General features: G+C 37.7%; 1 protein-coding gene across 10 annotated transcripts in view; it reads right to left on the bottom strand.

Moving 5' to 3' along the window:
* Window positions 1–4,828: 4,828 nt before the first annotated feature.
* Window positions 4,829–25,251, bottom strand: part of GRIK1 (glutamate ionotropic receptor kainate type subunit 1) — a 406,303-nt gene continuing 385,880 nt past the window's right edge. For 5 of the 10 annotated variants that reach the window (XR_012432062.1, XR_012432064.1, XR_012432065.1 and 2 more), the window contains 2 exons: window positions 23,620–23,870; window positions 4,829–5,283 (listed from right to left, as the gene is read on the bottom strand). Coding sequence is in view for 6 of the 10 variants with exons in the window: in XM_005548858.4 (XP_005548915.3) it covers window positions 5,128–5,283; window positions 23,620–23,870 (407 nt within the window). In the remaining 4 variants the exon portion in view is untranslated. Of the gene's footprint in view, window positions 5,284–5,693; window positions 5,781–20,337; window positions 22,286–23,619; window positions 23,871–25,251 lie in introns of those variants that run through there. The other 5 variants (XR_012432063.1, XM_005548855.4, XM_005548856.4 and 2 more) reach the window with 2 other exon arrangements.

The following is a 25,251-nucleotide window of genomic DNA, read 5'->3' as shown; positions in this document are numbered from 1 at the left end:
TCAGTAACACAATGAGTCTGAAGACTAAGTGGTGGACACCTTATTTTATTAAATATTAAGGTTAGAAATGACATTTTCCTACTTAAGTGCCTTGGCAATGTGCTGGTATGCTTAAATATTGTATCCAGGAAACACTGATAGCTGTATCTCCATCTATTTTACTAAGTGATGGTGGTAGGCAACTAATTATCCCATGGATAGTTCTTTTAAAATTGAGTCAAAATTTGCCTTAAAACAAACAAAAAAAATCGTAACATGCTTTGTTTAAGAACCTGTGCTCTGGACTCTGATAGACTGAAGTCAGAATCTTGGTTCTTTAACCAACAGGCAGTCCTTGGGTTAGCTACTCATGTTTTTTTCTTGCAGTTTCTTTTTGTGAAATGCAGATGAAAATATAGAGTCCCAGCCTCATAAATTGAGGCTGAGAGGACACTTGAGATCATGTATGCCTGGGGTCTGCATAGGTTTGGTCAATGGTACTTGGTATCTAAGGGTTAGTAGGGAGTGGGGTCTGGTTTTGATGCTGTGGTGGGGTGGGGGGTAGTGTTGTACCATTCGCCACTTTATACTAAAGTGGTCTTGGACAAGCTATCTAACCTCTCGGAACCTCAGTTTTAAAAAATATAATATTTACCTTAGGGTTTCTATGAGCATTACATGAGCAAATGTGAAGGACATGCAAAGCACTTGGATTTAGTACATCCTTGTTAAATGATAGCTGAAATTAGAGTTGTTAGTATTACCTGATCAAGTGACCTTGATAATTTACTGAGAGCATATACCAAGTGAGACTAAGGCAATGTATTTTCTCTTTTTGTATATAGAAGATACATATACATTTTTATTTATGTATATATTTCTCATAAAGTCCAGATGAAATGTCAAGGTTGGTCTGACTCTTCAGGGTCATCCTGGATTACTCTCATGTTGGGTGGAGATCCCTTGCCTTCTGTTGGCTCCTTTGGATTGGACCCCTATTTTTTCATCAGTGAAGGTTTCAACTTTATTAGTAAAACTCTGTGGCTGTCAAGAAGAGGAAGCCAGGGACCAATGAGTAAAATGTCATATGATTTATTATCCAAATCAGGACACTTTTGTGAGAGAAAATAGTGTTTAACCTATAGAACTTCTCGATTTCAGGCTTAATGCTTAATGTTCGGGGCAAACTAGAATGTCTGGTTACTCTCCCAATACAGAAAAATGGATGGGAAATGGGGAGGGAAAAGAAGGAAGAAGGATACAGTTCTAAACAAACACATCAGATAATACCTGCACACAAATCCATTTTGAAGTCTCCATTCACCAAGCAGTCTCTCTAAAATGGAAGAAGCTTCTCTAATTGGATATTTTGTGTGGAAAGCTTAAACACAAGTCTCCCCAGTGCACCTGTGACATGACTAAGAGTGCACTCACCTGCAAAGCCAGCCTGCTTGTTTCTGGATTTCTAGATGTTCACATGTCAGGATGGTTTAATGCTGGTCATTTCACTCCCAAGGCTTATGGGACTTTGAGTTATTACCTGTAAACATAGGAGGTCTGTCTCCACTCTGGTGGATTTACTGTTCCTATTTCCCTCTGTTTCTTTCTTCCACACTGCAATTATTTTAAAAATACAGTCTAACCAGAAAAAGATCCCCTTCCTATCCAGAACTAGACTTGAACAAAACTGAGAACTTAGGGTACCTTTGGGGTCCCAGCCTCTCCTTTCATTACTTCTTCCACACGCCCATAGGTGCTTTCTCCGAACATTCCATTACCTTTCTTGCTCTAGCCCTGCATACATTTGTCACTTTTTCCTTTGGACATCCTTGACCAGTTAATGCTTGTCCTCTTCTCACGCTTCTAGGCTGGAGGCATCAACTAAGTAGATTGTCACTTGGGCTTCCTTCAGCCAATGCTCCAGTGTTTCCTGAACCATGGCCTCTCCGATGTTGGGGAGCATCTGGTGGGTCATGCATTTTAGAAAAGTTAGATTTTATGTTTCTTTAAAAATCACACTACAAGGATAGCTCCTAGAGCTACCTTTCCCTGAGCTGATGCTGTTACCCTTTACATTATTCCTTCTTTGAAACAACAATTTCCGGAGATTCTTGACAAAGAACCCATGTAGTCCTTTTGTTGAAGGCAAAGGGTTAAATTAAAGCCATGGCTGCTGAGATAGAGGGAGAAATAAAACTAGTCAGTTCTATTTTATCTTCATCTCGTTTTCTTTAAGCTACTTTCTCCTTATTTCTGTCTTCCTGCAGCTTCTTTTAGGCTAAGAATAAAAAACTTTGAGCCCCACACTATATCTTCAACTCTGTGGGGTCTTGCTTTTTCTCCTACAATAAAGATGAAGCCTAGATTTGTAATGTGAAAGGAGAATAAATCTTAACTGTGAACATCATCTTTCAAAACAGCTGACCTCCATTTGTTTCCCTGAATATCTCACCTGGGCAATCTTTTTCTTTTAGCACCAAGAAATTGCTGAAGGAAGAAATGTTAGATCTAGGTTTTAATTAACTTCGCCATTGATTTCTACATAACTCTGTATGAGTCACTGTTCTTTAGTGAACGGGATGAAAATCTTCAAGATTAATGGTTGTTACCAGGAATTTTTCTGGACTGGGTTCCAGATACTCTACACTTTCTTCTCTCCTCTGAACTCATTAGCTTACTCTGTTCTTTACCCTAAAACACAAAGATGCACACAGAAACGTAGGCACATTTGTATGTGCCAAATGTACTTTCAGAATGAAAGTATCAGGGAGAGAGGAAGGTGATTATACACCACATTTAATAGCTGACATTAAAAAAAGTCCTGCTCTGCAGTTTTTCAATACATTTTTTAACGAAGTTGTTTATAGCAAGTGTTATATGTATTGAATGAAAATTTAGTTCTGTGTAAGTGAAGAGAAAAGAGGCTGGTGGATCTTAAAATATCCGTAAACCAGACTGATACACTCTGTATTTTAGATATTAGAGGTTGATGGACCTCTTTTCTCACAAATTTCTGTAATAGTATGTGAAAAGATAGAGTAATATTTTCTAAATAAGAGAAAAATTTAAAAATGGGAGAAAAACATTAGAAAATGTAAAATAGAATGCCTCAGATATAATTTTTAGTGAAGTGAATAAACTTTGTATTTCCTCCTTCTAATATGTTATCATTCTAGACTATCTTTAGCTGGTCAGATTCATCATACTCCAGTTTATAAATGTTTAATTTAAGCCTCCTGATGCATTTTAATGAACCATTTTCTTCTGTTTGTTGTCAATAAAAATTCTGATTGATCTGAAATCTGAATATTGATTACAATCAAGCAAAACATTTGTCCAATATCTGTTATTGCTATTGCCATTTTAAAAGTCATTATTTTTCCCTTTCAGGTCTGAAAATGTTTTTGTACTTTGAAGGACTAGATTAAAAGTTTCCTGGAGTTTTAGAATAATCCTGAAGAAACTAACCAGTTATATGAAATACTAACTAATACCTATTTCTTTCCATTATTTCCCACCACAATGAATGTCACCTCAATTTTCCAGTTAAGCTCCCCTCCCCCCTCCCTGAATCCTGGAGTTTTCCTTTGAGACCACTTTCTGAATCCATGGCTGTTTGGATTATGCTTCAAAATTACCTCCTTCATCAGGAGGTCTCTCTACTTCTGGTCTGGTGCAGTTACTGAAAGAATCTTTTGGGTGACTTCCCTCTCATCTCCCTTCTGGTCTTCTTTCCTTCAATTCTTCCTCTTCCCTCAGCCAGAGTAACTGCTACCTATCAGGCCTATTGGACCTATTTGCATTTTATAGTTTAGGTACACCAAACTCATTTTTCCTCTAACATAATAGCCCTATTCTCTCTTATTTCCATGCCTTCTAATATGCTGCTTCCTCAGCCTGGCTCCCTTCACCTGATAATGTCTGAGTCATCCCCCAAATCTTAAGTTAGCTATTCCTTTCTCCAGGAAGCCCTTCTTGACCCAGCCCCAGGTTAAATACTTCTGAGGGCTCCTTCAGCTTTGGACTTCCTCTGAGGAAGTTCTAATCCTGCTTTGAGTAATATACTGTTTTTCATCTTTGTTTTATAATTAGTTATGTGAGAACGGGGACTGATAAGGTTTGGCTGTGTCCCCACCCAAATGTCATCTTGAATTTTAGCTCCCATAATTCCCATGTGTTGTAGGAGGCACCTGGTGGGAGATAATTGAATCATGGGGACAGTTTCCTCCATACTATTCTTGTGGTAGTGAATAATTCTCATGAGATCAGATGGTTTTATAAGGGGTTTCCCGTTTTGCTTGGCTCTCATTCTCTCTTGCCTGCCACCATGTAAGATGTGCCTTTCACCTTCTGCCATGATTGTGAAGCCTCCCCAGCCATGTGGAACTGTGAGTCCATTAAACCTCTTTTTCTTTATGAATTACCCAGTCTCAGGTATGTCTATCAGCAGCATGAAAATGAACTAATACAGGGACCATATCTGTTTTCTTCACCCTGGGATCCCCAGAACCTAGAATGGTACCCAGAATGTGGTGAACACTTTTACTTTTTGAACATATATTTGCTTTTTGGTATCCTTTTCCAGCACAGCTCACTAATGTTCTGAGTATCACTTAAACTATGTATAAAATTAGACTTTAGAACACAAAGATAAATGGGTTCACTTTACCATAGTAACCAGGTAACTTGGTATAAGCTAAAAGTAATTTTTAAAACTCAGCCCAAAATGACTATGTTTGTCTAAACCAGTAAGAAGAGTTTTCAAAATAGCAAAGTTCACAACTGACAACATACAGCAAACATACCTTTGCCAATGGGAGCAAGTAATGGGGAACAAACCACGCTGAACTTGTTCTGGAAAAAACCCTGTTGTTTTATTATTATTTAGAAAGCACACACAACAATTTATTGGGGCAAAAGAAAAAATGCAAAATAAGTGAGCATACAAATTTATTTTAAAAGAACTGGTGTCACTTCCCGAGTCATATCTATGTGAGCTTTTTAAACTTTTGTATTTCTTATATCTGTATACATAATCAGAGTTATGGATATAGATATATGGAAACACATCACACACTCATCAGAAATCCTTTCTCCAAAAATCTGTAGGGAGTGCATCCTTTTTCTTCCTACAGGTGTTTCCTTGGATCACGCCACAGTCTCTTTTCTCTGAGTTCGTCTCTGATGACAAGTAAGGATACTTGTGAAGGAAGATTTTCCCTTAGTTCTTGACTTTTTCTTTATTTTTTTCTGATTCTTCAGTGAGATTCCCAGTTCTTCCATGATGGCGTTGAAAGAGAGACACTAGGGAACATGAGATACAGACTGTTAGCTTAATCAAGTCTAGCTCGTGTGCCGTTGACCTGCCTCTTGCCTAGGTATTTATGAACACAAGATATTGGCCTGAAGGCAGCTCTGTCACAATTGGCCAGTTCCCATCACCTCCTCCTCCACCCGCTGGCCACCCACCTTTTCTACTCAGGGCAACTGAGGTGGCAAGTTAGTTGGCAAACTTGGGATTTCATTCACAAATGCAGTAGTATAAAACTACCCAGTTAAAGCAAATTCAGGGCTCTCAAAATAGATAACTTACCTTTGCCGAGACACCAAAATAGAGTTAAATTAAGTCATTTCCCCCACTGAGATGATCCAAACATTGATAGGATTATCAAGGCATACGGACACTTCAGTAATGCTATAGAAAATGAACAAACCTTCTCTACACCAAGGCTTTGTTTTTTTCTCCCATGAAACCTTACTTTGTTCCTAAAATAAAATCTAATTCTTGATGACTTTCCTTTCTGATAAAAAAAAAGAAAAAAAACAATTTTAAATTGTATATTTTCTCCAAAAAACAGAGATTCTGGCAGCAGCAATGATGCAGCTGTGGTCGAAATGGAAAATAATGTGGTACTGAACTGCACAGCAAAAACGATGGTGTAATACAAAAGAAAATGGAAAATGGAATTATGATTGAAAAATGTTCTACATATACAGACAATGTATATAATCTCCATTGCAATTATGCTATATCTATTCACATGCATAGTATATAAATGGACCAATAAAACATAATTTGCTGTCATTTTTCTAGCCAAGATAAGATCTTTGAGTGAAAAATTCCTGCTCAGAGAAATTTCTACAATTTCCTGGTTAGAGAAGTTTCTAAAAAGTAGTTTTCTTTTTGATGAGTTCACTCTTAAAACATCTTCTAGTGATGTAAGCCAGCACAGGAGGACAAAGGCAGCATGATTCCACTTATATGAAGCATCTAAAATAGTCAAAGTCATGAAAACAGAGTAGAATGGTAGTTGCCAAAGGCTGGGAGGAAGGGAAATGGGGGCAGTTGCTGCTCAAGAGGGTATGAAATTTCAATTATGCGAGATAAACAAGTTCTGGAGATCTTCTTTACAACATTGGGCCTATAGTTAATATTGTCTTGAACACTTAGACATTTTTAAGTGGTTAGATCTCAAGTTGTTTTTACCACAATAAAAAAAAATCCTCTAAAAAGCAAAACCTTTGGTAAAGGTTATAGAAGTGCAAGCATACTTTTTAAACCTTAGCACACAAAATGGATATGGTTGAAAGTCAAATGACAATGTGCCACCAGGTGATGTGTCTAGTTTGTAACTGCCTTACAGGAAGAAATGTGTGTCCTATGCTTGCAAAGTACTAAATATCTAGTGTGGTTCTTGTGTATCAGTGTGCAACATGTGTATTTGAAAATGTTATTTTTGTTCCAAAAATAACTTGATGTAGTTTAGAGAAGTAGTAGTTTTAAATTTTTCTATTTTTAATTTTTTTCTACTTGATTTCAAAACCAGACCTAGAATTTAGGTTCTAGGTGTAAACTATTGGACTCTCAAATGTATGTCTCTTAAAAAACTGGGTCTTTGAATAAAACTTTTTATCTCCTTTAAGCATAAGTGTTTATAGGATTAGAATTTAACTTCCATTTTTTTATAATACAAAAACATAAAAACTCATGTGTGCTCATGTTCTTTCAAATGGTAAATTGTAGATTCGGTGAATTGGGAGGGATGTCATGACACACAAAGTAAAACGTCAGAAATATTTTTATGAACTATACTTCAAAAATGTTATAGCAAGTACAGATGCTTCTCACTTACTATGGGGTTGTGTCCCAATACATACACTGTATGCTGAAAATATTAAGGAGAAATTGCATTTAATACACCTAACCTACAGTTTAGCCTAGCTTACCTTATACATGCATGGAATACTTACACTAGCCTACAGTTGGGCAAAATAATCTATCCAGCCCATTTTATAATACAGTGTTGACTCTGTCATATAATTTGTTTATTGAATACAATGCTGAAAGTAAAACACAGAATGGTTGTATGGGCACTTAAAGAATGGTTTGTCCAGACTGTGTATCACTTCCGCACCACTGCAAAGTCAAAAAATTGTAAGCCAAAACATCATGTCTGCATATCATGAATGAAATATAATAATTTGTTAACATTACACCATATGAAGCTTAAATGTTGCTATTAAGAGCAAATTAATATTTTATAGAGTTGTTGTGATATATAGTATTGTATCAGAGTTTTGCAAACTTTACTCAAATATATTTCAATGGAAGAAATATTTTTGGCTTTAAACTGGAAGGAATGGAAGGAGGACAGAAAAGAGTGTCAAGAAATTTGCAAACTTTATTACATATTATACCCTCTATATAGATGGGGAAATTTACTATTGGAGATATTAAGTTGCTTACCCAAGAGAAAGAGCTTGCATTCAGTATATCTGGACTGCCCAAACCAAGTGCTTTCCCTAGAAATCATCTACACATTACTTTTTAAAAATATTTTTTATCACTATAGAGAGCTTTTTGTGAATTTTCCCAAAAACTATTATGTTAAGAAATTCCAGTCTTTCTTCTTTACTTGAATTCTCAAGCATTTGATTTTAGGCATTTCATTTCATTTTACATTGAAATCGGCAAAATGAATCTCCGAGTGTGACTCGACACACACGGAGGAAGGTCTCATTGAAACCTCTTTTTCCTATTTTGGGTAGAGGAGTGGTCATAGATATTACCTTGACAATCTGTTTCAACTAACTTTATTTTTTTAAAAAAGGAAATCCTCCCCCAGATTTTAGACTGCCTTAAAGTACAACAAACATCTTTACTCTTGACGAACTCCAAGTATTTATTTCTTGCTGTTTGTGTGAGAGCAAATATAAATACAGTTTTATCAGTGGTCTGCTTTCTTGGTCTTTGGTTGCAAACAATGATTTCTTTTTGATTCTCACTTTGTCTCAGACTGTCAAGAAGAAAATGGCAAGATATTGGGGCTGACCTTTCTGCCTCCAAGTTTTTGCTGTAGTCACAAGGAAAGGTGACCTTTAAGGCTTCTCCCAGCCATGAGCTCGAGTAAACCACACATTCTTGGATCCACAGGAAATGAAATTGTGAAAGTCATCTTTCAGCCCAGAGTGGCTTGGGAGGGGCTCATATTCATTAATTAATTTGCCTTTTATGATCTCGGAATTAAAGATACATGAGCTTCTGAACTGGGACCAAAATGACAGTAGCTTTCTAAAACTTCTGTTTGTAGGCTTGGGTTTTTCATATTCACAGAGTCATAGAAACATCATTTTAAAGTATTTTGGTTTAAATTCCTAAGTCCTACTTTCATGAGAAAGTATCAAACATAATGGCATTCAGCTAGCTGCCTTACTCAAGACGTAGTGCAAATGGAGGCAGGATACTCAAGTAGTATTTTCTGGTACTTTGCAGACTAGAAAGTCCTTCAGTAGCCTGGATCTGGGGCCTGGATTAAAAATGTGATGGAGTTCACATTTTTAATAAATCTACACTTGCACTTGACTTCTTTTTTTTTTTGGATGGAGTCTTGCTCTGTTGCCAGACTGGAGTGCAGTAGTGCCACCTCGGCTCATGGCAACTTCCGCCTCCTGTGTTCAAGCGATTCTCCTGCCTCGGCCTCCTGAGTAGCTGGGACTACAGGTGCGCGCCACCACACGCGGCTAATTTTTGTATTTTTAGTAGAGACAGGGTTTCACCATGTTTGCCAGGATGGTCTCGATCTCCTGACCTCGTGATCTGCTCCGCTTGGCCTCCCAAAGTGCTGGGATTACAGGCGTAAGCCACCGTGCCCGGCCTACAAGTGACTTTTAATTACAGTTTAGAATTGGTGCCTGGTATCAGAATGAGGAGTTTTAATTTCAGCTATACTTCCTAGTAGCCGGGTTACACTGGGCAGTGTTTATTTTCTCTTGGACTCAGTTTCCTTATGTATAAAGTGGGACAATACTAGAATCCTTTTCATAGAGCTATTATGAGAATTCAATGAACTGTTACATGCAAAACAGTCCAATGGGTGGCATATTTTAAGTATGCTTTTTCTTTAAAATTAAGTTTTATATATCATAGCATATATTTTAACTCTATGCCACTCATTGCACTCACTTTTTTTTTTTTTCCATAGGAGAAATACAGTGAAAAGGTTGATGGTTCTTTAATTTGAGCCATCTGACGCACATCTGTGCAGCAATTCCTTTGAGTTGCTTATACTAGTGTTTTAGTTAAAATAGTTCCCATATGTGTTTAACACATAAATTTTCAATGCCGATTACCACTTCTTTTGCCCAGTCCATAACATGTTTCTGTGTCTGTGTAGTTATAGGCATTATGACGACTTGTATTGTGCTGTATACATAGATATTCCAACATCAGAAGGAAATGAAAGCTCACCTCAGTCCCTGGCCACTTAAAAATTCCATCTCTGTGCTTATGAGCCATCTATTACCATCTATTACTAATACCATCTATTACTTTATTATTATTATAAAGATTCTATACAATGAATCTTTATAATAATGTCTGCTAGAAAAATTCATTTACAAGTGAATTTATAGTAATAAAGTATGTTCTTGCAGTTTATGCTGTTTCTGACATTATCCAAAAGTAATGTAGAGTGTGTGTGTGTGTGTGTGTGTGTGTGTGTGTGTGTGTGTGTGTGTGTGTGAGACCTTTCCTTTAGAGGAAAGGAAATGGAGAAACACAAGTTAGTCTAGTAGAGATTGAAATAGAAACTTCAACTAAAACTCTTGGTTTTCTAAGGGGAGAGATTTGCTTGTTTATTTCAGTTTTGCAGAAAGTTATTGCTCTTCTCTGATTCCTCAGAGCTTGTGGTGTGTCCCTAAGGAGCCTATTTTCTTCCCTATTCTGTCTTCTTTGCTTATATTTACCTTCCCCTTTGGTTTGTTTCTTTTTTAATTGCTGACTTCATGACACCTCCTTTGAATTAACCTCAAATGTTTGATTTCTTGATGCTTGTGTGAGCCTGAATATGAATTATATCTTCTCTTTACACCTTTATCCTTTTGTTGCAAATGTTGCCTGGATGGGGTGGGAGGGACTACTAAATTTCTTTTTGTTTTGTGCCTAAAATACTCTGCCTCACGAAATATGATTCAGGGGAAAAGAACAATTTTTTTTTTTAAGTTATTGGAAAAGCTCTGGGCAAAATTGGATTTGAGTTTGCAGTATTCAAAAAACTATGCTGTTTGGACCTGGCTTTCATACTGGTTGCAAACTTGACATCAGATTGTGAATGTCAGATTAATTTCTCACTGTAGATTTAGCATTTATACATTCACGTCTTTCATTCATTGGTAGGTATAGGTGAACATTTCAGAGAACTGCTTTGGATGCTTATACCCTTAAGGATTTTTCTGAGGAATTATTTTTCAGAAGCTCTGGCCTAGCCAATAATACAATACAAATCTTAACATTTTGTATAGGTTTCTCCCTTTAATAGGCTCCTTATTCAAAGGCACTTGAAGTGCTCTGTGACACTGTCTGATAAATTTTCACATTACACATGGAAGAAAAGGGATGTAGGTAATATTGTCATTGTATAGATGTAAAACCTTGCATTTTATGTATAGACGTAGTATAAATAGAAAGCAAGCTAAGATTTGGAGTATTTTTATAAAGACAATTTCGGTAAAATGTAGAACATTAAAGAAATAGTTTCCTGAAAAATAATGGGATTATTATTACTATTTTTTTTTTGTCTTGGTCAAATTCCTACCGTAGTTCTGTGGAGCCAGTGTCTCAATGATTATATTTTTTAAAGAAGGACTAAAACTTCACTTCCTTAACATTTTTTAACTCTAAGCTGTAGTGTAGGAGCAAACCTAGGATGGTTTGAGGATACAATCAAGAAACATTTTCAGGAATAGGAACAGAGGAATCCTATTTAGGGATTTGCAACACAGAGACTTGTACAGTCTGGTCACCTATCTGTCCACAGATTTCACGCCTTCCCAAGAGAATTCATGATCTAAGAGCAGAATCCAGGCTTTAATGATCTGTAACTAATTATATGAAGGCAGGCGGGGGGAGATTTTTGGAGTGGTTTTATGTGTACCATCCTTGTGGGAAGTTTTGGCATTCCAGAACTGAGGATTGGGCAGCATTTCCTGTGGTTTGATCCATTTTCTGAGCTCGTTCACAACCCATGGGCCATCTTTTGTACACCCATGCTTGGAATTTAAAAAAGTGAATCCTAGAGGTTGAGTGTTGATCACTGTAGTAGCTTTTAGAATAGTGGTTATATTGATTTGTGCCTGAGAGCTAATGAGAAAGCTGATTCTCATCTCCTGGGTCTGTGTAAAGAATGTTGGGGTGAAGGAAATCTAGCCACTGAAATAAAACTTACAGGTGTGGCCACCTATCCTAATCTCCACCTGTGACTCAGCAGCCACGTCTTGCCTGGCCCATTTTCTTGCACCTTTAATGCTTTAAACTGGCTCCCCATAGGAAATCACTCTTGAAAGCCCCTGTCTTCCCTTCCTTTGGCTACAGCTTGTAGACTTCATGAACTCCTTTTTCCTGTGTCTGTTAATGTCCTGTTTTCATTGCCTCCATGTTGTCTCTTCTGCTCTATTTCATTTTCGTTCCCACATCTGGGACCTGATGCCAACATCCTTACCATCTCGGATCCTACCTAGATTTAAGTTTCTCTGTTTGCATGAATGCGTGCCCTAGAATTCCTTGTTCTCCTGACTGAGCTCTTCAAACCATGAAAATATCCCTATGAAGGACACAGGGCTACTCCATGACATCAGATACACAAGTGTCTTCTTCCTGTTGTTCATCTTTATTTAAAGATTTCATTTAGAAACCTTATTCTCTCAATAGAAAAATAGTAGATTGTTAAACGGCATGCACAATCCGTATGGATTTTTAATTTAAAAAAAATGATCCTTAAAAAATTTTGCATATGGAGTGGCCACCCAGGGCCATCCAGTGCAAACTCCTGACAAGTAGGGGATGTGTAAGTTCATCCTCCTCTAACATTAGGGATAATGTCACAGAAAACTTTGAAAAGTGGAGTTAACATTGAGGCCATGTAATATTTTGATATTAATCTGTGTGCTTTTTTCCAGTTCTTCTGAATCCCACTCCTTTTTCTCACTTTTCAAGTTACAGCAAGTGCTTTTACATGCATTACCTTCAGGGTAGGGATGATATAGAAAGAAAAAAGACTCAAATTTGGAGCTTTGAGCTTTTAAATGGACTTTTGTGGATCTATAGAAGACGCTGCAGTCTTTGAAGCTATTGATTACGACAGGTGTTTGAAACATGGAAAAAGCAGGCACTTTGAATTGTAAAAGTTTGACATTAAATATCAAGCTTAGAGCCTTCAGGACTCAGCCTATAGGACTGAGGATGGAGTATAAAGAAAGGACTGTCTTGCAGCTGCTCTCAAGGAGAAAAGTTCAACCAGGTGATGCAAGAATCCTGACCAGAGCCTAGATGCTGAGGGAGATCTGAGGAGGAGCACCTCCTCTGCCTTCTCTGGGGGCAAACTCCCATGCAGTAGGATAAGAAAAGCAGCCTGATAGGTGAGGGGACCTGAGAACACAGGGAAACCGTAGCCCAGTCTCTGTCTCAGGCTCTCAGAGGAGGCAGTTAATGGAGCAGAGAAGTGTCAGCGGCGTATGCCATCAGGCTAGCCTGAAACTGTCCTCTGAGACTCCCATGGCCTCCCAAGGGAGCTCTAGAGCAGCTAAAACATTTTCCTGCCCTAGAAAGGGCATGCAAATGGCTGATGGTATAAAAGGGAGCATGAAACATGGCCCAGTCCAGTGTTATGAGCAGGGAACAGAGAGAGATTCCTGCAGTGAGGGAAAGCTTCCAGTGGGCCTTGTATACCTGGAAGTAAGCAGCTCTCCTTGCTCAACCGTGGCAGAAATGTGGGTTTGTGCTTCAATCCAAAGCACACAGTGCCTTTCTCCTCTCCAGAGTCGCTGTCAGAGGCCAGTGTGGTGGCTTTGTGCCTTGGTCCTCTAACGTCTCCCTGGCTTCCTGCACTGAAGGCCTGAGAGGATTCTGTGTGGACTGGCTTTCCCTCACCTCATGGAAAAGGCTTGGTTTTTTGTTTTGTTTTTTGCATTTCAGAGGCTGAATTAGGGCCATAAAATAAACTTCCAAGAAATTCTTTGCATGCCCTTTCTCTACAGGGAATGACCCTACCTTTAAGCTAAACGGACCGTGATGTAGGGTGTTAGCTGTCCACAGTGCACGTATGCACTACACGCATAGTTTTGGGGTAGCAGTTTATGCCTGTGATAGTGGGAATGCATTTTTCTCAAGCTACAAACTTGGATATGCAAACAAATTATGTGATATTATTTAAAAAAATGGAACTCACCTTAGCTTAGAGGTTTCCCATCTGCTAGTACGTCTTATTAACTCAAGGTAATTCACTTTTGGTTTTAAATACTTTCTTTTGGTTAATGTCTCAGTTAATGCAAGCATCTCCCCACCTCCCTTCTCTCTTCTCTTCTTTCCAAGGGTCATCTGGGATAAGGACGGGTGTCTAGAGGGCCCAGGATCAGCTAGTCCAAGGCCACCCTCTGTTCTTTTGGCTTCCATGGAGATGTGACATCCTACTAGGTCATGAGCACTGATTTCTGTCTCTGCTGTACCCTCTGAGATGACCATGGTCCCACTGTGGTCTCCTTGTCACATCCACACACTCTGTGTCTTTCCTGCTGTAACTTCAAGTCTTCTAGTCCACTGGTTCTCTCAGTCCTTCCTCACACTACTATTGGGTGAGAAGAGCCACGGATTTTTGACTGTTTTCCCTGCATTCTCTGAGATTGAGGAAGACTCTATCTATGAAACATTCCACAGCTTCACTGCCTGCATGCTGTTATTCTGCCATTCAGGAGACAGCGGCATACAAAATGTCTCTACAGGTCTTACCACCTCCTGGCCCTTCACCCTGTGAAGTAAAGAATGGTGTTTTCTGTCCAGGATTCCCTTTTAATTTTTCTGTGGTTTCTATTCTCCTGCATCCTCCCAAGTGTGGACTTGGCTCAGAGATGGTAATTGGTTTAGGAATAGCCTCCTCTCAGAGGTTAAGGTGGTGTCTAACCTTTGTGACTTTCCTCCAATTCTCTCTTTCCTAGTGGTCAGAATCTGGTCTGGGGTAGGAAAATCAGGTAGTGAAACATCATAACTCTATTTCTCCAACCTTAGCCTTTTGGGTTTTGGCTCTCGACAATTGCAGATAAACTTTTTTGAATTACAACAACTTACATATTCAATGAAACACCTGAATCTTGCAATTAAAAAGCATGGTTTTCAAGATTTTTCTCTGTGCTACAAATCTGCAGAGACTACTTAACATCTCAAAAGCTAAGAGTTTCACTCATTTTTAGTTTGAGAGCAGTTCATATAAAATCCCCTATACTTGATGGTAGGAAGAAAGGTAGGGATAAAAACAATAGAAAAGACCGGGCGCAGTGGCTCAAGCCTGTAATCCCAGCACTTTGGGAGGCCGAGACGAGTGGATCACGAGGTCAGGAGATCGAGACCATCCTGGCTAACACGGTGAAACCCTGTCTCTACTAAAAAGAATACAAAAAACTAGCCGGACAAGGTGGCGGGCGCCTGTAGTCCCAGCTACTCGGGAGGCTGAGGCGGGAGAATGGCGTGAACCCGGGAGGCGGAGCTTGCAGTGAGCTGAGATCCGGCCACTGCACTCCAGCCTGGGCGACAGAGCGAGACTCCATCTCAAAAAAAACAAAAAACAAAAAACAAAAAAACAATAGAAAATAAATGCATGCTGTCCTCTTTCTTTATTTCTCCTTGTCTGTCTTTAGAAGAAACACTAAGTTACACTTACAGAATAGAGAGAGTCTTCCTATGTGGTCCAGTCCCATTTATCATCCTCTTTTGTGAATTGTGAATGTGTATTCATTTCCACAGCTTCAAATAGCTTCCTAAGTACATATGTCTTTTTTGCTTTGTTTTACCTGGTCTGTAGGCTCATTAAGGTCAAGAATAATTCTACTTCTGTAAACTTCAATCTGTCTGTAATGATTTGCTTATGATTCACTGGATGGGAACCTTCTTGCTTCTTGATGTCGTGATGGCTAGTGGGGCTGTTTTCTCTATATCCAGGGCAGGCCTTTCTGCCTTGAAGTACTGGAAGGACATTCTGATGGCAACAGGAATTTCATGTGTCCAAGAGAGACACACAGCCGTATAAAGAAATGTAGAAACAAAAATCTCTTTTTATCACTGCTTCTATGTTTTTACTTCCTTCCCATTTTCTATTAGAGTCAAACAATATTGTGGCTGGAAAAGAACTTCAAATGCAACCTCGTCATTCCACAGATGAAGACACTGAGGTTGAGGGAAGTAAAATGACTTGCCCAAAGACACGCAGCTCTTTAGCAGTGGTGTGGAAACCCGAGTTCTTGGCATGTGATTCCCAAGTCACCTGTCTATTGGGCCATGCCCGTCATTTAGAGTTTGTTCGGTTGATAAGACAATATCAATTTGTACATTAGAAATGTTATTTCTAAATTGATGTTAATTGCTTCCTGGCTTTTCTAAGAAGTAATGAATGTTTGAGTTTCCAGGCAAAGGAAAGCCTCTGCACGATTACAAAAATAACCTAATTAAAGAGACTTTTGCAAACCACTTGCTAAATAAGTTGATCAGGCTACAGAAGAAATAGAACTGAAGACACTTTGAAGCATCTGATAATGTGCCAAGGAACACCGAGGAAAGATAAATACTAAAGTTGAGGGGGTTATCAAACGACAGTCATTTCTTGGTTCCTGTGGCTGGTAAACTCATCAGGACTGCTTTCGTGTTTTAGGTTGAAAAATCGGAGTATTTGAATATTTTAAGTCTAAACCCTCCATCCAGTTGAAAAACTGGGGAGAAAGACAATTCTGGTCAAGTTAAATTAAAATATTTTAGTTGCTAGGGGGAAATACAGTAACTTTATTCCATCATCCTGGTCTTACTCATTTTTGTGTCTATCTGGATGTATGCATTGCAACATGGATACACATTGTTGTGTATTTTGGACCATTAGCCGTATTTGGGCTGACAACCACGAAGTTCAAATTCTGCAGAGTTTCAAATTCACACACTGCATTTGTAATGTGGACTTTCTGTCACAAGGTTGTTCATATCTTGGCAAATAAAAATTCTTAGAAAATTTAAGGTAGAACCCCATTCTCTGTAATACCAGCCTCTGTAGAGAGAATTTTGAAAGCAAAAATGATTTTAATATGCTTGTGCATATGGACATAAAATTCCATAACTGTGAGAAGCATAATGAGATGGTTCCTAAAGGCAAGTTAAAACTGCAGCATCAAGCAGAAATTTTTTTTATTATCTACAAGAGTTAATTAATAATACCATTTGGCACTGTTAGATGTTCAGAAAATAGTCTAATAAGTAAGAATGCTTTGCTTTCCTTTTGTATTAAAGGCTGTTCAGACTCTCTAAATTGCTTACTAGGAAATAGACCTTGTGGTATAAGGGTCACGTGCTTGGAAACTAATTGGGATTCATTGTAGTACTGCATTGCCACAGATGGCTCATACAGAACATAATATAATGCCAGTCAAATGCAGTGAGGTATTTGGAAATAATTTTCCTTGGATAGGTTTATAATCATATGATCCAGCTGATTTTCCCAATGGCAAGATTCCTATCCACCATGTATTCCTTAAATAGCTCCGATTTTGCTGGAAAAACTTTGTAAAATAAATTCAATTTATAATTTTAGTCTAAAACAAAGTAAAATACAAAGCTTAAATTTTTTTTTTTTTTTTTTTTTTTTTTTTTTTTTTTTTTTTGAGACGGAGTCTCACTCTGTCACCCAGGCTGGAGTGAAGTGGCACGACCTCGGCTCACTGCAAGCTCCACCTCCCGGGTTCACACCATTCTCCTGCCTCAGCCTCCAGAGTAGCTGGGACTACAGGTGCCTACGACCACACCCAGCTAATTTTTTTTTTTTTTTGTATTTTTTAGTGGAGATGGCATTTCACTGTGTTAGCCACCCTGGTCTCGATCTCCTGACCTCGTGATCCACCTGCCTCGGCCTCCCAAAGTGCTGGCATTACAGGCGTGAGCCACTGCGCCCAGCCTACAGCTTAGGTTTTTTCCCCCTTATTTCATTAGGTTAGAAGCAAACTTATTAGGAAACAAATTAGACAACACTATGTTTCGTTGCTGTTGATGCATTTGTTCAATCTTTGTTTGTTTATTGATTTATAGAGATGAGGTCCCACCATGTTGCTCAGGCTGGTCTTGAACTCCTGGGCTTACAGGTGTGAGCCACCACACTCGGCCACTTGTTCAACCTTTTACTGCCTCCCTGCTCTCTCCTGAGCTTGAACAATATTTTTCAAAGTATAATCCGCAATCTGTTATTATTTAACAAAAACTCAGATTAGCTCAACAGCTAATCTGAAATAAAATGAGTAAAACTATATTCAAACTAGTTTTAATAAAAACTCATGTTTACTATCTAGTTTTAAATAATGCAACTATTTAGGATTGTTGGGGAAAAAAATGTAAGAAAAGCTATTAAAAAACAAAAAACCAAAAAACAAAAAAACCCGCTTGTATTGGAGATTCTTTTAAGAAGGAGTCATGTACCTGACTTAATTTGGGAAAAAACTGCTACATTCAAGCTAATTTTTATGAAAACTAATGTATACAACTAGTTTTAGGCATTCACTTTCAGGCTTCATTGTAAATGCTGATTGCTGGACTCTTCTACTGAGGAGAAATGTCGGAAGGTAGAGCCTGTAAACAGTAGTTTAGATAATTTCCCCAGGTGATTCTGATTTACACCAAAGTATGAGAACTAATAATGTAAACATAAAGCTTAAAAGTTGTTTTTTTTTTTTTTTTTTCCTTTCACATTCAAGTCTTTTTTTCTACAGTTTGCTGGATATGCAGTGGTTCCTGGTAGGATCACTGTGGTCTTAGCATCCATTGACATGATGGCAAGAACTGGTTGAGAATCAGTATAAAAGGAGAAAGAGAAGAGTGTGGGCTGGGCATGGAGGCTTATGGCTGTAATCTCAGCACTTTGGGAGGCCGAGGCAGGTGGATCACCTGAGGTCGGGAGTTCGAGACCAGCTTGGCCAACATGGTGAAACTCCTGTCTCTACTAAAAATACAAAAATTAGCCAGATGGTGGTTCACGCCTGTAATCCCAGCTACTCAGGAGGCTGAGGTAGGAGAATTGCTTGAACCCAAGAGGTGGAGGTTGCAGTGAGCCAAGATGGCGCCACTGCACTCCAGTCTGGGCGACAGAGAAACACTCCATCTAAAAAAAAAAAAACAAACAAACAAAACGAGAAGAGTGTGAAGAAAGTAAGTACTCGAGATGATGAATCAAGATTTCTCCAGGGAGGAAAGGGTACAGAGAGAGCAATAAACTGTCTACTTGATAATTCTGAGTTGGTCTAGCTCTATAGTTTTACAACTAATCATGAAGATTATCAATTGAATATCATAAAATTTCCATCTCAAAGATGTGCAGTTTTTCCCTGAATTCTCAGTGGAAAGGGCCTGTCAGATTGAATGCCAAACATGTGTTATACATATTGCATAGGATTAGTGGCTCTACTTCTGCAATCAATCAAGCAATGAACAGCAATGATTTATTGAGTTCTAATTATATATATAAGTTTGTGCTTTAGCTTATTGGTTCTCAGCGTTTCCAACACATTAAAATCAACTGGGCATCTGAAAAAATTACCAATGTCATGCCCCAACTAATTAAATTAGAATTTCTAGAGACGAGGTCCAGAGCTTCTACTATAGATCTTCACATATTACCAATTTGGGTCCTTCTTCCAAGTGCAGTGACCTCTGCCATTGATTTATGATGCTTGTATAAGAAAAACTGCTCTTAGAGATAGAGCTTGAGCCTCTAAATTAGAAAACCAATTTTTTAAACCAGATTCCATTTTAAGATGTTTGATAAATTTTAGTTACTGCCCATGTGACCAGAGAACAATACTTAGCTCCTCCAGAAGGTACCAACGGTTGTTAACTGATATATATTAGCAGGACTTTTATTAATTATTTCATTTTCTCTGCCATAATCTTATTTAATTATCATAGTAAATGTATAAAGCCCATAATATTACCTTCATGTTACAAGTAAGAAAATTGAGGCTTAGAAATTTACTCCAAAGAATACATAACTATTTATTGAGTGGCTACTATGTGCCAAGCACAATGCAAGATGTTTTGTACACTATTATGGGATGAGAGTCACGTGATCACACCTGTGTTCCCTGGAGGATGATCTGTGGAACACTGGTCTGTCAAGATGCTGTGGGGAAAAAAATCTGCAATCTAATAGGCTTGAGAAGTGCTGAATACTTTTCCGCTTTGTTGAAAATTCTCAATGCACAAAAACTTGTGATGCACACTGAGATAGCATGTAGTAAAGGAACATTTAGATTGACGCTCCATGGGTTATTTTACTATGAAAATTTTATTTGAGAAACATTTGCCAATTGAACCCCTTTTGAAAAACCCCCCTACAAAACTTTATGTTCTAGAAATTTTGTCCCACTGTTACATATTAAGAAATCGAGATTGAGAAATTTGGTAACTTGCCTACAGTCATTTAGCATGTGGCTCTGCTAGAACCTGAATCTAAGTTTGGCTGTTTTAGAAAATTTTCTTCTGCTTCTAAAATCTATAACTGCAGGCCAATGACTGATATCTACTTCTCTGTTAGTAAAGCTGAATTAAAATTGTTGAAAGGTTCAAATGTAATGTTGTATGTGAAAACATTTTGAAAACTATAAAATAGTACATAAATACCAGAATTAGGTAGTATACAGTCTAAAGTAGTATAGAAATATTAACTTTTAAAAGAGATAATTTCTCTGTCCAAATCTCTGAATTACACTTTTAAGTAATAATCTCTACAGAAAGTTAAGTTTCGTTAGTGATTGTTAATTTTGATTGTCAATACTTCATCAATCACACTTGAACTCTTTTGGTAGCATTTTTGGTTTATTAAATTGTCTTTGGGAGAGTAAACTTATGAAATTTGTGGTTTCTATATACTGAATCCATGAAATATGAAACTAAGAATAATGTCATATCCCAACATCTGATTCTATTGATTATGAAAATGTGAACTCTGACCTGGGACAAATAGTATGTTGCTTCTAGTTTAATAATAATAAAACAATGTTAGTGTAATTTATGATATTTTCTTCTGAGTACATTTCTTTAAAGAAGGAAGCAAAGCTGAGAAACAATTAGGACAAGAGTCAACTAGTCAACTTTCCTGAATATGCTTTACTGGAGAAATATATGGTTGATTGGAGAGGCCTGTGGTTTCCAAAACTGGGAGCCATTTAAAGCTAAGCAAAGAGAAGGTAAAATGCTATATGATTGCACAGATGGCATATCTCTACTTCAAGGAATGTGCTTTAGGGGATTGCTTGATGTGTCAAAAGACAATCCCATTAAGAAAAGAGTAAAGACCAACTGATCCCATATTTAGAAAAGATGAAACACATCTTCAATTCTCCTATTCACTAGGGAGGAGAAACGAGCCCAGAGGAATCATCAGATATTCTCTGTCACAACAAATTAAATGTGCAATAGGTTTTTTATGTCACCTGGTTGAGTTAGCATGGGAATTATTTACAGCACTTTGAATGAAGATGGAAAATGAATCTACAGAGATCTGTAACTAATATGTATGGACATTCTTTCCTTTGTTTTTTCCCTCTTGCCCTTTTCCCCAGAATACTTGGAATGAATTAATAATAATGATGGATCCAAAGAAATAACTGTGAAAGTGGTGATGTTCAGGAAAGATTGCTCCAAGAACAACCACTCTATCTAGGGTAAGTGGGAAGGAAGTGAAATAACATCTCCTAGAAAGATGTTCATCAATGCAAAGTGAGTGGTAAATAGAAATGAATTAGTACATAGCTTAGAACTTTGCTGGGATCTTCAAAGAAGTACTATACAGCTTGAAAAATACCACTGTTCCTTCAAGACTCAGAACCTACAGAAGACTGTTAAATTCTACAAGTAAATGTTATTTGGGAGTTTGAGGTTAATGAATTTCTGTCCAGGAATTATTCTTGACTGTGTTCTGTTTCCATGAGTGATGTTCAATTTAGCTAGTGCTCTTCTGTGACGCCAGAAGTTTCAAGTTTAGTTTTCTTTCTGTGGATCGCGGTTTTTACATCTTTAAATTCTAAGACATTTTTGAGTCTTTGTGTAAATAATACATTTTAAATCATGGAATCAATTTCAATTAAAAATTATCATTGTTATGGAGTTATGTGTGTACTATTGAAAAGGTAAGGGTTTCGGGTCGTTTGACAATACACAGATCTACACAATATATGAACAGGGAGAAGAAAAAAGAGCAAGGAACGAAGTTCACAAAGATGAAAAGAAGTCCACAGAATAAGCATCTTGTTTCCATGCTTTGCCCTGTTGAAAGTCTGATCTCCTTTTTCATGAAGGAAGAGTTACTTATTTTTAATGCATGAAGATAGAACTAAGATGATGAGTGGGACAGAGAAGATTCTTGTAAATACACATTTCTAGAAGTCTGTATACTCCTAATATGCCCCTCCTTCAACATACAGTGCAAGTCTCTTTCCAGTGTATTCATTTCAATGTCTAGAATACATGAGTTTTGCTATCCTAAAGGAATAGAGAATTGTGGCTATTTATGCTTAGCAAATACAAATATCAACAACACCAATTAGCGAAAACATTTTCTACTGGGCACACTTCTTTTTTTAAAAAAAAAACTGATTACACGGTATGAACTGAGGACTGTTTCCGAATCCCTCTCTCCTCTCGAATTAATTTGCCACATTCTAAATCCGTAGATAAAGTGGTTCCAGAAGTGGAGTTGGTTGGATGGGTTTGCTTACATTGCAGTCCATAAAAGAAACAAAAAGCCTTGCATGCAAAAGAAATGAGAAAAAAAATATAGAAAAATGAATAAATCAGAAGCAAGAATGAATGTTTAAATGAAAATTTACATCACATGAAGCTGGCAACTATGAAAAGCACATTAAAGCATCATATATACAAGCTTTTATTTTTCAAATTAGTTGCATAAAACAAGACACCTCAAGAGCGAATTGAAAGTTAAAGCAGATCAGTTCATTCTCTCTTTTAATTAAAAAAACAGCTTCTTATAACAAGAGCTTAGGAAAGGGGTGTTCATTGTTGTCACAGTTGCCTTGTAATTCTGGGGAAGATTTTCATGTGAAACCAGGTTATAATGAATCATTCCAAGTTTTGGGCCCTTAAGGAGGGCTTCTACTTAAAGAAAGTAGATCTATTATCAGATTATAAATCTGAACCAGCCACATAACTTGCAGGGTCCAGTGCGAAATGAAAATATGGGACGCTTTGTTCAAAAATTATTTAGAATTTCAAGATGACAGCAGAGCATTAAACTGGCTCTGTCATTAATAGTCATAGTCTTAAAATTCTAACATTATTTAAAAATTGAATTGGGAGCCTGATTCACTATCATGGCCATAAACCTTTGTATTTTGTTTATTCTAGTATGGTTATGAAGGAATTATCTTAAATCACAATCAGCTTTTTCAAAACAGTATAAGCTGATTTCCTTCAAAACTAGTGTGATTTCCTTCAAAAATAAAAGTAATAGGCAAAAATGGTCAACTACTAAAATTGTCCTATAATCCCAAACACAAAAGTCTCATATATATTGCATTTTCATTTTGCATTGTTATATTCCTGGCAAAAAAAATTTGAGGTGATCTATCCTTTTACAAAGCTTACTTTGATAGAAGTAAGTGTTCAATTTCATACTATGACTTTTACATATTTATGTACATTTTTTGCATTAGTACATGTGCTCAGAATCTATACTTAAGGGCTGGTAATCTTTCTGTTAAATATCTTTTCATAGCTTTTCCAATTTTGGATTTATTTTTGCCTTTTTCCATCTAGGGTTTCTATCTTACAAGCAAACAACTGTTCAAAAATTAACTGAGTTTGGAATTTCTGCACTGTCTTTCCAAATAGGGCTATTTGGATTTCGTGTGTAAGCCCCTTCCTTGTCATTAATAAATGATGGACCTGCAGTGCCCACAGCACCTGGCAGGGATTCAATAGCTCTTTGCTCTAACTCAAAAATGGCTCTTCTGGGCATCTAATTTAACAGACTGAAAAACAGCAAACATCCTTAAAACCCCCAAACTTAAGACACATAATGCAAACTATAAACTAACCAGTCCTAGAAAGAGATGACTCACCTGTTCAATATCATTATTCTTCCGTGATTTGTATATGAATTCTCCAATAGCTACAAATACAGAAAGGACCAGTCCGGCAGCCAAAACAATGAAGATGCCCCCAATATTTTCCACTCCCAGAGCACTGGCTTCTTTATTGTCTTCCTCGGGGCAGCCATTCCCACGCCACCACTTCTCTTTCATCATATGCAGCTTCCCTTCTTCTTGGAGCTGAAGAATAGCAATAGTAATTTTATCCCGGTAAGGAGAACCTGGAAGTAAAGTCATTTGGATATTGGTCACCAAAATGTTGAAGAAGACATCCAGAAGTATTCTTAGTTATCGTTCTCAGCGATGACGTTATGGCTGTTGTGAAACCCCAATCCACAGATTGACTTGCAAAGGGCAGGAAAGTTCAATCCTGTATTTTGAAGGCACTAAATACTAAATAATTGGAAAGGAGATAGCTGACATGTTGAGATTAACTTTGGTCCCGACCGTTTGCTCCTTTTTAAGGAGAAGCGAAGCTAGGAATTCTATGACATGTCTTTGTTTCTGGTGGGATCATCATGAGTCTTTTCACATGTCAAGAGATTTCATTGTATAAACTAAAAATAAAATTCTAAGCCCCCACTGACTGAATGACCCTCTTTTGTGACCAAAGGGACCCCAGAAAAACCTCAAAAACTTAGTTAGCAGCCATACCAGGATGGGAGGTCAGACAGAGCAGTCTATTTGTGGCAATAAGATATCAAATTATAAACAGGACCAAAGACCATGCCAGACAAGGGTTAAGTCACACAGTCTTGGACTTAAAGAATAAACTATGTTCCAACTGCTATAAGGTTTTTCTTTTTCTCAAGGAGGTAAACAAGCACTGGCCTTGAGATAAGCAATATTAAAACAATTACAGCTCATCTAACTCATAGACACTGACTTCCAGCCCCTGTTCCACTAGCTATACCTTTCATTAAACAAGATCCTGATTTCAGTAACTTTCTCCAGATAAGACGACCACCGACCTTAGACTGGTTCTGGTTGGATTAAAGAGGTTGTGCCTTTGCAAGCTATTGTGTCCTGAAAGACATTTTGATGTATAGAACCTAATTATAAAACATTTAAATGTTAAATCGCTACCCCAAAGTGAACATGGATTGTATGTTACGTGCATTTTTGTTCAATATGCATGTGTCAGGATCATCTTCACAAATATTCATAGCTCTGCCTGGAACCAGTTGAATATGTATGCTAAGCCAACCCATTCAGCAAAAAGCTCTTGCCCCAACCCCTCTTTTTTCAAAGTGCCTGTCTTTGATCTTGGTTGGACACATGTTTTCCAGCCTACAGGATGACCACCTTGCAGGTTGTCACTCTTTGCTTATAAAGAAATGAAGTCTCCGTTTCTACTTTTGAAATTTATCGATATTGTGGATACATTTTTTAAGCTAGCAATTATTTAGATCTCACTTTTTTATAGGCTCTTTGTTGTCTCATACTGTGACTGGGCTTGCCTGGATGACCAGCAGTTCCATTTCTTCTTCTGAGGGGGAGTAACTAGACGTTTCCCACCTCCCTTACAGTTCAGTGTGGTTATGTGACTGGTTTCTAGCCAATAGGAACTAAGACAATGTCTTCCCAGCATAATCTTTGCAG

This window comes from Macaca fascicularis, chromosome 3 (genome assembly GCF_037993035.2).
Source record: "Macaca fascicularis isolate 582-1 chromosome 3, T2T-MFA8v1.1".
Taxonomy (NCBI): Eukaryota; Metazoa; Chordata; class Mammalia; order Primates; family Cercopithecidae; genus Macaca; species Macaca fascicularis.
Note: the sequence above shows the minus strand (reverse complement) of the source record. Positions and strands in the feature narration are given on the sequence as shown.